This window comes from Vanacampus margaritifer, chromosome 16, assembly GCF_051991255.1.
Source record: "Vanacampus margaritifer isolate UIUO_Vmar chromosome 16, RoL_Vmar_1.0, whole genome shotgun sequence".
NCBI lineage: Eukaryota > Metazoa > Chordata > Actinopteri > Syngnathiformes > Syngnathidae > Vanacampus > Vanacampus margaritifer.
Window position 1 is genome coordinate 4,983,155 of NC_135447.1, and position 14,323 is coordinate 4,997,477.

At 40.9% G+C, this 14,323-nt stretch overlaps 1 protein-coding gene across 1 annotated transcript; it reads right to left on the minus strand.

Annotated features, from left to right (window-relative positions):
* Positions 1 to 1,374: 1,374 nt before the first annotated feature.
* ywhag1 (3-monooxygenase/tryptophan 5-monooxygenase activation protein, gamma polypeptide 1) lies at positions 1,375 to 13,272 on the minus strand. Its single transcript, XM_077547089.1, has 2 exons — positions 13,025 to 13,272; positions 1,375 to 3,481 (listed from the first exon to the last, which is right to left on the minus strand). Exons 1-2 carry the CDS (start codon positions 13,109 to 13,111, stop codon positions 2,825 to 2,827), a joined length of 744 nt encoding a protein of 247 aa, XP_077403215.1. The 5' UTR covers positions 13,112 to 13,272; the 3' UTR covers positions 1,375 to 2,824.
* Between the last annotated feature and the right edge of the window lie 1,051 nt (positions 13,273 to 14,323).

Genomic DNA, 14,323 nt, shown 5'->3' on the forward strand with positions numbered 1-14,323 from the left:
TCATTTCTTCTTGGAATAATTGGGAGATATCTAGTGATTATATGGGATGATAGGAACAAGTGAAATGCAAGCTACTTTAAAAGCTGCCGTTGATTTTGGATTCCTACCTCATATTTATGAACTGGAAATCTTTCAGTTGGAAAATCCATAAATATGTCAAAATCGTTAGTCTCAATTTGCCTAGCAACAAATTCGGATTGGCTAATGCAATCACCTAAGAGCTGAGGTCGTCCAATGGAAGGCCGAGTCTTGATTAGCTTCCAACCAGTTAGCTTTGAACAGCTGTGTTGATCAATTTCAGGAAGAAGTCGGGAACGTTTATTTTCCTCGTTTGCTTCAATTCATTAAGAGCAGTAATGGATACATGTGGCTGTTTGTTTTATATTATTGTGTTATTACTCACCTCCGTAGAACTAAAGAAATATGAAAAGTCACCTTTGTGGTTGATTTCCTCCATCTACTCTTCATCCAGTTTAAAGGTCAGATCATCCATTAACTTGGTTCATAACTTCAAAATGAGTTTACATTTGGTTAATTCGTTATCATTTGCAGGTGTTCACAGTAAAAAATAATTTAGATCAGATACATTCATGAACAGGATTGTTCAAGTGAGGCATAACCCTTCCTCTTAATGTTTCATTACTACTTTGTAAATTTTGTTTCTAAACGTGATGGACACTTCAAAATTGGAGGTTTATGTATTCTGATTGACACATTGGATTGTGATATTTCCTGAGACTCTAGTCAAATGGTTTACCATCACTCTCCTTTAATATTAAACATTGCTTGTTTACATCTTGCTTTAATATGAATTTTAATTAAATTCCTGCTGATTAAAAAAATTAATTAAATCATAAAATTCCCCAGAAAGTTTTAGGATGAATAACGGCAGAGGATTCATATAGAATTTCTCATTGGCCCTACCTGTAGTTATAGTGTACAAAGTGTACAGTACATTCAATTATCCATTTTGAGTGTAGGAAAAGGTAGTGAATGCACACTATTTTTCTTGTCTCAAGGAAATTGTGAATAATTTTTTTTCAAGATCAGAAAAAAAAACATTTAAACTGTTTAGAGAATGTTGCAACTTTTGCGCAAAAGCTAATGCAAAAATCAACATTTGCTAGCGTAGCAAACGTTCACCCCTCAGTGGGATGCAGGCTGAAATGTTCAGCATAGTGTAAACGCAAGATATGTTCTTTGCTTGGCGAGGAATTGACACATGTATTGACCTAAAAGTAGGCACGACCCGTGTTTGTACTATGCTCGGGAATTGGAATATGAATATTCCGTAATCACTGATTTTATGAGACCACTTTGTACGCGTCAATGTCAAATGTCACAAACCTTACCAAGAATTGCATGTCACCATAGTAATGTCTGTAACAGATCAATTTATTGGTAACAATTACTGTTTTGGTATAGCGTACTTCAGCAAATGTAGTAACGAAAACACATTTTAAAATAAGATCTAGCTAACAATTGCGATAAAAAGAAATAAATAGAAAATCATCTGAAATAAGGTCTAGTATTTTCCAATATCCTATGAATACATAACATCTACAGTATAAGTTAATAAATTGAAGCTACTCTATAAATACATCACCAGCATGCACAATACTGTAATATGGAGAATACTGGAGCAGTTCTCATCTTACATTGAAGAGGAAAAAAAAAAAAATACTGTCATAGGCAAAAGAAACTGCAGATAAAGTGAATCCACAAACCCCAAATGGAGCCTTCTGGTAACATTGCATGAACTCTGGCCATTATGAATACTTCAGCTTTGTGGTTCCGGACGCCGTTTCAGACGGCAAACCGAAGAGTAAGTGTGGAACCATTTCTTGCCTTGTGATCGATCCAAACGCCCACTTGTCATTTTTGCTATGTGACTTCTGTGAATATAATCGCTTACTCCAAACATCAGGAGCCAATCGAGGTTATTATAGTGACGACAATACTGACACTAAGGATTAGGTGTCCAAAAACAGTTAATTTATTCAATAAAGCACATCAGCACATGATAGGGACAAGCTGCACTAAGTTTACTTTATGAAGTTCTATATTTAGTTACAGTATGACTGTGTGACTTAGCTGGACACACCTGACACAAAGCAAAACAAAAGAACACGTTGGTTTTTTTTTTTTTTCCTTCTTCTCCATGTTATCCTCAATAACGGAGACAAACCTGCTTTTCGCTCAACGACCGTAGTGCGCTGCTGCAACTAAAGATGTCACGTCATGATGCGAGTATGTAGACACTCCCTATAAGCCGCATTTGTCATCTGTACGCTTTTTGCCCTCTCGCGAAAAGCAAGGCCATGACATTCAAGGTGACTGAAATTTTCCCCTGTTGCTCATAACATCAAACTCAATTTCTGGACACTTCGGCCCCTCACTCAATGCAAAAAAAAAAAAAAAAAAGACACCTCCGCTTCATTTGCGCAATGACGCCGTTCTCCGGCAGCCATTTTGACGCTGGCGCCCAAAGACACGCCTCTTGCTTCTTGGTGGTATTCTAGCAAATGCCGCAGAGGCTACCAAGAAGGGGGATTCATTCTTTTATTATTATCATTATTATTTTTTTAATAACTGTAGTTTATACCTCAAGCTAAGGTCTTCTTTTCTCCTACTTTGTCACGTTTAGTTTGTGGAAAAATAAAGAACAGCGGCCGTGTTAGTACCATTGGCTGCTGATGTTCCACCTCTTACCCCCCACCCGCTTGTTTATCTTAATTTCTAACATTTTCAGTATTATTTTATTTTGTCATTTGTGAGCGCGACTTGTTGTGGTGTTTTTGGCAGAATGAGGTTTGCAGACTTCTTAGTTGTTGCCCTCGCCGCCCTCGTCGTCCTGCTGGTCGCTCGTCCACAGCGTCAAGTTGTCTCGTAGCAGCTGCATGATGAGAGTGGAGTCTTTGTAGGAGTCTTCGTTGAGGGTGTCCAGCTCGGCGATGGCGTCGTCGAAGGCGGTCTTGGCCAGGTGGCACGCCTGCTCGGGGGCGTTCTGGATCTCGTAGTAGAAGACGGAGTAGTTGAGAGCCAAGCCCAGGCGGATGGGGTGGGTGGGCTGCATGTGCTCCTTGCTGATCTCGTGGGCCTCGCTGTACGACTTCTCGGAGGATTCCACCACGGCGGAACGCTTCTCGCCGGTGGCCACCTCGGCCAGGTAGCGGTAGTAGTCGCCCTTCATCTTCAGGTAGAACACCTTGCTCTCGTGCTGCGTCTCGTTGCAGTTCTTGATCAGGAAGTTGTCGAGGAGGTTGAGCACATCCTGGCACACCGTCTCCAGCTCCTTCTCGATTTTTTCCCGGTAGGCCCGCACCATCTCGATCTTCTTCTCGTTGCCGTCGGCGGACGTCTTCTGCTCGATGCTGGAGATGACGCGCCAGGACGAGCGCCGAGCGCCCACCACATTCTTGTAGGCTACGGAGAGCAGGTTCCTCTCCTCGTTGGAAAGCGCTTCGTTCAGCTCTGTAACCTGGCAGACAAAAAAAAATCAATTGATCTGAATTAGTAGGTTTTGATGAACTGTTTTAGTTCCTACATTTGTCTTTCTATGTCTTGCTATGGATACAACAGTGACAAAAAGTATCAGATAAGGCCACTAATGGCTTAGCATCCAGAAGCGGAAGCCACGCCTTCTGCACCCTGACATCATACTCTGTGATGAATGCTGATTGGCTGTCGTCATCGCATCAAAGCTTGTTTTGTAGTGTTTTGACAGGCCGGTGTCTGTCTAAGGGATTTAATCCTTTATACCCCACTGGGACTGTGCGACAGAGGAGTCTTTACAGACCTTTTCAGAGTGTAAAGCCTGTTGTTACTTTCTTTTCTTTTTTTCAGCACCAAATTCTGTTCCATGAGCAAACCAGAGCGGGAAGCGGGGCTAACTTTGCCCGTTACTACCACTGTACTAAAGACTGTTTGTCAAAACAACCCAGTGGTTTTACTGATATTATTGTTATTATTAGTAGTAGTAATATTTACTGTACTGATATATTGTGCATGTTAACTCATTCACTGCCATTGACGGCTATAAACGTCAAAAATTCATTTGAATTATTTCTATTAGTTTAACTTTCCCCCCCACACTTTTGTTAAGAGTATGAAAACCTAGACATTTTTTTCTTAAATAATCTTTTATTTTACTTTTTTTTTTTTTTTGACTGCCAGACGTTTTCAGAAAAGGGATGCCGTGGGTGCCAGCCGATTTTAAGCATTTTGACTGATCTTTCAAGGTCCATAGAAAATTATGTGTTTGGACTATGGAAACACACATACTGCCAAAACAAGATTGGACTCTCATCTTCCATCAGAAAAAAAAAGTTTGTTTCTACCTTATTCCGTTTTTGAGTAATCAACAATAGAAAATGGTTAATTTCACCTGTTTTGAAAAAAAAACGTCTTTTAACGTCTTTGGCACTCCTCCATAGGATTTTATGAAACGTTATTTAACGTTTTTGGCAGTCAAAGAGTTAAGAAAAGATTATTAAAAATTAGGGGCATCAGGCGATTAAAATTTGTAATTGTAATTAATCGCATGACTTCAATAGTTAACTCACGATTAATCACAAATGTTATATCTGTCCTTCTAGGTTTTCATACTCCTGTTAACAAAAGTGAAAAAAAAAAAGTTAAACTAATAGAAATAGTTTAAATGAATTTTTGACGTCTATAGTCGTCAATGGCAGTGAATGAGTTTTAATGGAAACGCAAATGTCTGTTAGTTATTGTCAATCACCATGCATCCTGTCGGCACCATGAGCATCTTTAAAGGGGAAGTCAACCCCAAAATTTTCTTTACAATTAGTTCTATGCGGCCCCACTCGTGTAACAACAACATTGTGATGTATAATGTGTTTGTAGAACATGAATTAAGCAGTGCAAAAAAAAACAAACACTTTTTTTTTTCCCCATCTCAGGAGGCGGCCATTTTGCCACTGTTGCCCATGTAATGGCCAATCACGGCTCACCTGTTTTCTGAGTTTGGTCATGTGATGTTTACAAGCTGGTCGTTACCAGAGGCCTGATCAACTGTGACGTCATTTGCAGTCCACAGAAAGTGGCAAAATGGCCGCCCCCTGAGATGGATTTTTTTTTTTTTTTTTTTTTTTACTGCTTCATTTATGTTCCACAAACATGAGTTTCTATACAGTATTGAGCTTCTTTTTTATTTTATTTTTAATAATATCGCCAACCTCATCACCAATATCGTGATAATTATCGTATCGAATGATATAATGATAACTCCCTTACTGTTACATCCCTATTGGTTGTAGCCAACTACACTTAAGGCACGACAAGTGTAATATCTTTTTGTCCTATTCTTCTGTCATCAGTTGTCAAGCAGCATCACTGACGGAGGAAAAGTGCGTGTCCGTGAGGTGTACCACAGATAGCATGAGCATTCTGCTGTGTCATTCTGGTTGTCTCTTAAGACACAAGTATCGGTGTGAAACATAAGTAGTCTTTTAATAAAATAGACAGAATATTTTATTTTAGCTGAGCTGTGCCACTCAGTGAGGTTACCTGTAACAAGAGCGAAGAGCTCGGCGGAAACGGTAATCTGCCGGTACAAGCGCCTGTTTCCATAGCAACTGCAAAATCTTATCAGAGTTATAATCTCTAGTGGAAAGGATGCTGACATGGCTGTTGGTGTGGACAAAGCTGCAGCAGTGTGGGTGGGAATCCCTACAAATAAACCAATTCCCATCTCATACCTTCCTGCCCACTCATACGGTAGCGACTTGTCATATTCACTTCATAGGAGTTCAGATACAAACCCATTAAAAACAAACGGCTTTAAAAAAAAAAAAAAAGAAGCCCGACGAAATCAAAGCCAAAATGTGGTGACGAACATCCGACTTAGCTAGAACCAAACGCAAATGTTAGCTCATTTTGAGCCATACGGTATTCCTAAAAATGCTTTAAAAAAAAAAAAAGGGAACCATCTCAACAATAGCAAAACAGGCGTTATCTTATCAAAGAGCCATTCAGGTTGAGTTAGCTCTTTGACTGCCAAAAACGTTAAATAACGTTTAGTAAAATCCTATGGAGGAGTGCCAAAGACGTTAAAAGACGTTTGTTTCAAAACAGAGGTGAAACTAACCATTTTCTATTGTGGATTACTGAAAAACGGAATAAGGTAGAAACAAACTTTTTTTTTTCTGATGAAAGATGAGAGTCCAAACTTTTTTTGCTAGTATGTGTGTTTCCATAGTCCAAACACATAATTTTCTATGGACCTTGAAAGATCAGTCAAAATGCTTAAAATCGGCTGGCACCCACGGCATCCCTTTTCTGAAAACGTCTGGCAGTCAAAGAGTTAAACATTTACTTAGAGGGGCAATTTCATCCAGTAACCGGATATATAACGAGTCATCTATTGTTCACTTTGACCTGGTGCTACGTAAAACAGAATTTAAATCTTCCCTCTGATGAAATGTAACACCGTTTTTTTTTTTTTTTTAAGTACAATTTCTACACTAGTCTAGGTTTTCAAAACATTTTACAGCGCCCATAAATAAAATGACATCTGTACTGGAATTGTATGAAAACAATAAAGTGACATCAGTTGCATAATGAGCTCACTTCCAAGCACGGAGAGGAAAGTCACCCAACCCCCATAGCTAGCTCATTGTCGAAGCACGTCAATGACTGCGGTTCTATATCGCCCTATGCATCATTTCCATTCAATCGCAGTTCATGTAGAGCGGGACCGAGACCAAGAATGGGCTAGCACGGACGCGTGACGCGCAGGTTAGCAAAACAACACGGCTACGGTATCTTTGTTGTCCCAAGTCTGCGGAGTGAGAAGAAAAGCCCTGACTGAAGCCGTGGTGCCGGTACGACAATAGTGCTCTGTCTGTACCCGTAACGCTCATCAATGGTGGCTGCTCTCTCCCGACTCATCCTTACACACGGCACCCGAACCTCGAAACAATCAATAGCTTCCTCTTTGACAGCTCTCTTTGGTCATTAACCTAAACAGGAAACTGCTAAAACTGGGAGTGTGATTGAAAGGGGTTAGGAGGGGTTTTGTATGAAGTGAATGACCAGCGTTTCACGTTTCATTTACTGAGGTTTTGATGCATATAAAACTCTCACGTCTCCCGATTCCGTCCTCGCTACTCCACGCTTCCTCTCTGGGCCTTCCTTGTTCGTTTTGCCCCCAAGTCTGGAGGCTCTCCTAAGCTGATGTGACAAGCCCCCCGCTGACCCTCTTTTCAGGCAGCACAGCACAAAGGCGCAGTGGACCACCTGACGTCACTGGCGGTGTGAATAGGGATTGTTGCTTTAGCCACAAAGAGCTAATAAGAGGGGGGGGGGGGCGTACACTACGGAGTAATGACGGCGCTTCAAGTGCCACTTTGTTGCCACGTACGACGACGATTCTTGTTAGTTAGTAGTTGGGCATATAAAACATAATGACAGGTTTATCATTTCAAAAGCAGTACGTGTAGTGTGTAGGCAACATGGGCTGGTATGGGGGGGGGGGGGGGTCTGAAGGGAATTATACGGTGTATACTAAACACACTGGGTCAAATATTACTCTACGAGTTACAACTTTTAAAGACATCAGATTAGTCGAGGGAAAGCTGTGGGAGGAAACAGGAATAGCCAGGAAAAACAGGGGTGTCAAATCCAGGTCCAGAAAGTAATTCCGAGGGGCAAGACACTCTGGCGGTCATCTGGGACTCAACCAATCCCAGACACAAACCAGGGTTTTTCCCATACCATTATGGGCCGCCCTCCTGTAGCCATTTTACGATCAGGGACTAGAAATTGGAAATGATATGAATACAAAGTTGCCATTTTTAAACTATAATCATCAAAAATTCATCCTAAATTCAGGGATGTGATTTGACCAAAGTGAAATTATCTGAAAATTTAGCCGGGGGTCTGGGGGCTTTTCCGTGTTTTTAAGTACTTTCAATGCACTCACATGACAAAGAAATAGACAAAACAACAGCATAAATTTTCAATGTATATTGAACTATCCCATATAAAATGGCAGTTTTAGTCAACTCAAAATCAGTCACATTCAAAAACATTGGACTGCCTTTGCTTTTAAAAACTATCACTGAGAATATCATCATATCTAACTAATGTGATTACTAAGTTAACACATAAATAATGTTGAAGAGTTCAAATTTCATGAACAAATAATTGTATCATGACCAAATGAAAAGTAACTCATATTAGAGCATACCACAAATGTCTTTGTTATAGCAGAAGATGTTATCTGTCGGAGTCATGTGCATACACAATTAACTACAAAAAAAAAATAATTAAAAAACGGAATTTTTTTTTTTGGGGGGGGGGGGGGATAAAAAAAAGCGGAATTCCGCGAATTAGCGGAAAAATCACATCCCTGTAAATTGTAAATATAATTAAGCGTTGTTGTAAAACACTTATGTTTATTGTATATACTGTGTTTTTATGACTTTGGGGATGGCTGGAGCGCGCCACCTCTGCCTTGCAACCAGGAAATAGGCGTGTGCAACGGTTACTTCTTCGGTACATTAAAGTTAAAAAAACTAAAAAACGGTTTCTTCTTCGGTTGTTGCTAACGGTCTTTTCGGTGCACTGCTGTTGATATAGCGCCCCCTATAATGGCGCAACACTGCAACTGCAGTTAAAATGCGTTGCTGCCGAGCTCAATCATCACAGCTGGAGCGCGGTGTTGAGCGATATCAGTGGCTCAGGCTGGAGGTGGCCACCTCTGAATTTTGTACACAGGAAAAAACCCTGCAAACCTTACTGAGAGCCAAAGACCCGGACCTGGTTTTGACACCTCTGGAGAAAACCCACACATGCAAATCTCCACACAGGAAGGCTTGAGTTTTTAGATTCGAACCTCAAACCATGGTGACCTAAACGTGGCTAACCAATTCTCACCATGAATTGATTTTAGTTTGTCTGTGGCTTGCAGATTTTCAGCATCGGTTAATTCAGGTTCTCTTTGCTGTGTGTAAAGATGTGTCGGTGTATAATAAGTGAATGAAGATATGAATGCTGCTATTGATTCCTTGTGGACTTTTGAATTTCGGTTAGACTTTGGTTTGAGGGTGTGCTTGGTGGATTTCTTTCTTTATGATCCCTTGTGTGTGTTTTGTTCTGTTCCCAGTCTCTATTTGCACCTTCTGATTCGATTATTTGATAGGGTCTTACCTTCTCCTACGTATAAGCCATCAGTTGTGGTGACTGTAGTTCTTGTCTGCCCGAAAGCCCCCCCCCCCCCCGTGTCTTTTTGCTACCTGCCCACCTGCTTCTCTCGCCGCTATTTCCGAATCTCTCCAATCCACCCCCTGGCAGCGTCCTGAGAATATGTTCGTGTCATCTCATGTTAGTACAAGAGAGGCAAAGAATAGTCTTGCTCAATTTTAACTGTGCATCTTTCTGTGAAAATGTCGTCTCATTCACATGTAGGCGGTTGGTTAATTACTCCCAAATATTTTGGAGTCGTGATCATATTCATCTGAGGTCTCGGTGTATGTTGTCGAAAATAAAGGTTTGCTTCCTGTGTCCACTTGGAACCAAACAAGATGACGCTAACAATGGGCAATTTCTAGCTGTGAGATGACAGGCATTTCCGGGGGAGCGACACCATTTCCTGCGGCAGTTTATTGTTTTAGAAGTCACTATGCATTTAAAGAATAAAAATAAAAATTCAGATTGTCTGATTCAAAAACGCTTGTGATCTTAGTACCAAATTTACAATATCAGGACTTGGAGTGCAGCCAAAAAGGTCTGGCGGGTTTTCCTCACTACCAGTTGGGTTACTTAGACTCGGAGACCGGTCTGAAGACCACTCTTTAAGGGTCTCAGTCTCGTCTCGGAATCAAAGGCAGATTTACTCTGTTTTTTTTTTTTCTCTGTCTCGGCCTGGGCGGACTCTGGAATTTTGATCAAGACCGTTTGAACCCAGTCCAGTACTACTGTGATCAGTGAGAAACGCAGAAGAGGTGTACGACAAAGCTAATTACTGTATTTGCTAACACTGTAATGAAGTCAATCATGCACTGAATACAGCATAAAATACCTGATCTTGGTTTACAAGCCTCATGTGTCTCACAACAAGCAAACGTTTGTTCAGTTTGAAGTGTCAAAACCTAAAAGCTATAACATACTGATTTTTAGAGATCTTTAGAATTGCTTATTCTATTGATTATTCCCTTCACTTAATCAGCTAAAATTTTATTTTGCATTAAATTGTCTTACAAAAAAACATTTGCCCCTGATTATTAACCAATTATTGTTGTTTATTTAGTATCCTTTAGTGACTTAAAAAAAGCTACCAAACAATTACGGTAAGCAATATTACATGAGAGATTGATGTTGTACTCACCGACCTTTTTTGAAACTGGTTCTTATTGGTTTATTTTCCAAAGTAAAAGCTGATGTTTGCAAATGTCTTTTTTGATTAAATGTAAACGATAGTCTGAATTCATGAAGGACTACAGATTCAGAGTCTAATTACTGTTGCGAAGCTGAAATCAGACAATTTGGACCATTTTAAGTATTAAATAACGGCGCTAATCGAATACTGAAATAGTTGATTAATTTGATACTCGATTAGTTTGTCAATTCATTGATTTAAGAATGTTATGCTTTTTGTTCCCAACCTTTTCTTTGCTTCCATGAAAAAAAAAAACACATTCCAAAATCATATTACAACGAAAAAATGTACATGTTGTTCACAGCATTTCTGATGATCACATTTTTAAGTGTAATTTAAACTTAAATGCAAAAAAAAAAAAAAAACAGTGAATTATAAGACAAAGCTGGAAACACAACATACAAGTGCAAGAAGACTTCTGTACAGTACACCTAAACCTCGTTTAATTTCATTGGCAGTTTGGGAAGCTGATGGTAGTAGTTATCAAACCCCCCTTATACGATTCTACCAGTTAATAAGGTATAAGTCTAAAAATTTCGCTCAGCTACCTCTTTTGGATCGTGCCTGGCTCGCAAGCAAAAACCGAAATAATCACCATCTGTGTTACTGAGCAGGTAGCGGTAGCTGGGCTTTAGTTTTGTCCTTGATTACAAATCCTTTGGCACGACGTGTTCTAGAGAACATCTCATCGGAGGCCTAACTTTGAAGGCAGATGGACATGAAACAATATCCAGTTATGTTGCAAATCACATTGATATTAGACACCGGATTTAAGCACGAATCTAATGCCTTACGAATTGCGCCCTAACGTCCTTTCACGTTCCGATTCGCACAAAAACCGGCTGCAGTTTAGGAGTTCTGCCCCTTCAGTTGCGCCGCAACCCAAATGCGTCTTCCTGTTCCATACGCCGACTCCTTCGCACTTACATGACAAAGACATGTAGTCAGCAGATGAACATAGGTTGTGGATCCTAGTCCCTTTGAATCCCCAACATGACTAGCCTCAGTTTTTTTTGTTTTCAGTCGAACCGGTTGCCATGTCGACAGTGGCGAGGGATTCCCCACTTTAAATGCTGGGTGAGGCTGCAGAGTGCAGACACACCCCTTTCTGCCCAGTGCTGCAGAGAAGACACTGGCAGGGTGAGGGGCAGAGCGATTTTCCCTCTGACTCTGCATAAACGGGACGGAGGGGGGGCGGAGCCACGCTCCCTGTAACATTGTGGACAATTAACATATGTAACATGCGTACGTTGCATGTTGATGTTTGGAAGAAATGGAAATATTTAGTGTTCGATATGTTTCTCATAGCAGTTTCTTGCGCTAGGTTTGTGTTTTTCAGGGACTCTCATGATCATTCTACAAGACAGTGTCCACTCATTAATTTTTATTTTTATTATTGACACGTACAGTAGTTGTCTAGACAATATGCTGCTCAATCGTGAAATGGTGCACTACTGGGTGGGCCTGTGCTGCATCTTGACAGATGCTGCGGCACGCCTCTGTGCGGACCTGCTTGGATGGCTGCGTATGGGCAGAGGGTGCACGGATATGCAGGCTGCCACACACGGCATCGATTAATGCAGCTGCGCATTCAATCATGCGACAGTTGGACCGTTTTGCTGCAATATGACAATTAAGAGAGCTGAGGAAAAAAAAGAAAAAAAAAGGCTGCGCGTCCACCAACACCCACGTCTCCCAAAAAAAAAAAAAGGCCGCTTATGTTGCGCGCAGAATCTGCGCCAGAATCGATTGTGATCAACCTTGAGCCAATATTGTTATACCCAATGCGTCAAACCGTGAAGAAGACGCGTCGTGGGGGAGGAAAAAAAAAAAGTGCTAAATCATATTCAATCAATGCTAATTCAGCAACATGGAAATCGGGAACCGTGAACACGGCAGGTTGCATCGAACTCTGCCACGAGCATCCAAACAGTATTCGATGAGCTGTCATTGTAAAAAAAAAAAAAAAAAAGGCATTTTTGATGCCGATTCATCTTGTCACTACTGGGTGGTGATGGTTCGAGTGTGAGAGTGAGAGTGTGTGTTGGGGGGGGGGGGGGAATGAAGGGGAGGAGGGGGGGGGGGGCGCTGCCTACACGACCACGCACACAGACCGTAAAAAGGGAGCCTGGCCGAAAGGCACCGCCCCAAGATCAAGCGGTCCGCATTCTCACCACCACAGACCGCTAGCAGCACTATTAATACTCCAAATGAATGATTGGACCCCAAATGAGCCCAAGCGTATCGCGGTTGTTCCTCTTCTAACATTATGACAAGGCTATAATAACGCGAACATGGGCTTCGATCACGGGCCCCGATCCAAATAACGTGGTCCGAATCGTCATTTAACAGCATGCTATCAGGCTCACGGGTGTTTCGCTATTAAAACCGCGCTCTTTAATTATAACTTTCATACACCAATTTCGTGTAGGTTATTCTGTTAAGTCGGGACATGGCCGTTTTTTTTGAAAGACACCTTGCGCTCCTGCCCCTGGAGCACAATGGGCGTGCTTTTACTCACGCAAGCGCAGCGTACATGCGCGCATGCGGCAAAGAAAAAAAGAATGATATATTTGGCAAAATAAAAAGGAAAGGTCAATCCCGAGAAGGGCTACTTACCGACTTCATGGCAGCTGCCATATCGTCATATCGCTCAGCCTGCTCGGCCAGCCTGGCCTTCTGCACCAGTTGCTCGCGGTCCACCATGTTGGATGTTGAGCGTGCTGTCGTTATGTGCACCGGACGTCTGAGGCTAACAAATTTGTCGCCGTGTGCTTTCTTTTCCAAATGGAGAGAGTAACGTTGTGTGCTCCTCTCGCCGCAGCTGCTGCCTGCTGTCTGAATCTGTGGGGCCTGCCGACGGGACACCCCTCCCACTCGGAGCACTTACCACGGGCTTGTCACCGCCCACCTGGGCGGGTCCTGGTGTTGTGATGTAACGAACCTGGCACCCCCACCTTTGTGCTACGTTACAGCTACTACAAGGTAACGACCGTAACGGGGTGAAGTAATGTATAGTAAAATACACACAGAGGTGGCAAAAGTACTTAAGTAGAAGTAAAGATAGCTAGATTATGTGTTTAAAAAATAAAAATAAAAAAACAGACGGTGGTAAAAAAAAAAAAAAAAGTGATTGTACATCATTTAATTAGTGTGTCGAAACAGTAGTCCAAATAACAATGGCATCGAACTCCCTGAAAAAAATAAAAATAAAAAATAAATATAAAAACTGAAATACTCTGCACAGTGCCATCTGGTATTGGTTATCTAATGCAATTAATACTATTTTTAGAGATTATACTCAAATGCATTATAATTATTTTTTTATATAAAATTTGGATATATTTCTGAACAACAAAATACTGTATGTAGTTGAAAGAAACCAAAATTGTAGTTAATTTAATCTAAGATTTGAGTAAAATATTAAACTCATCTGCCGGGTTAAATTGGCAAACCTCACCTGGTTGGCTAAATTAACTACTGTTGGTATGGTGATATACTGTAATAATAACCCAGCAGTGTGGTTAAAAATAATCCACGTTGGGTTATTTTGGACCCACTTATTTTTAGTAAATGGCAAGAGGTGGGATTTATTGTGTTGTACCTTCTGCCATCTAATGGAAGAGCATAAAACTGTAAGATGACCAAAGATGAATTTGTTAGGGATGCCGATTCCTGGTATCGGTTTCGATTCAATGAGACCCAGCCTTATTTCAAGGTATCAGTACTCACAACGGTTACGATCAGGAACTATAGTAATCAGAAATAAGAAGAATAGACAATTGTAATAAATTTCATTCAATTTTAAGGAATAATATTATAGGTCTTTCTTTAAAATGATCTGTCAATGTTTTCTTTGGGGGAAATTTTATGTATCAAAGTGCTAGTAGTATTGGAACTTAGTATCGGTATTGGTGA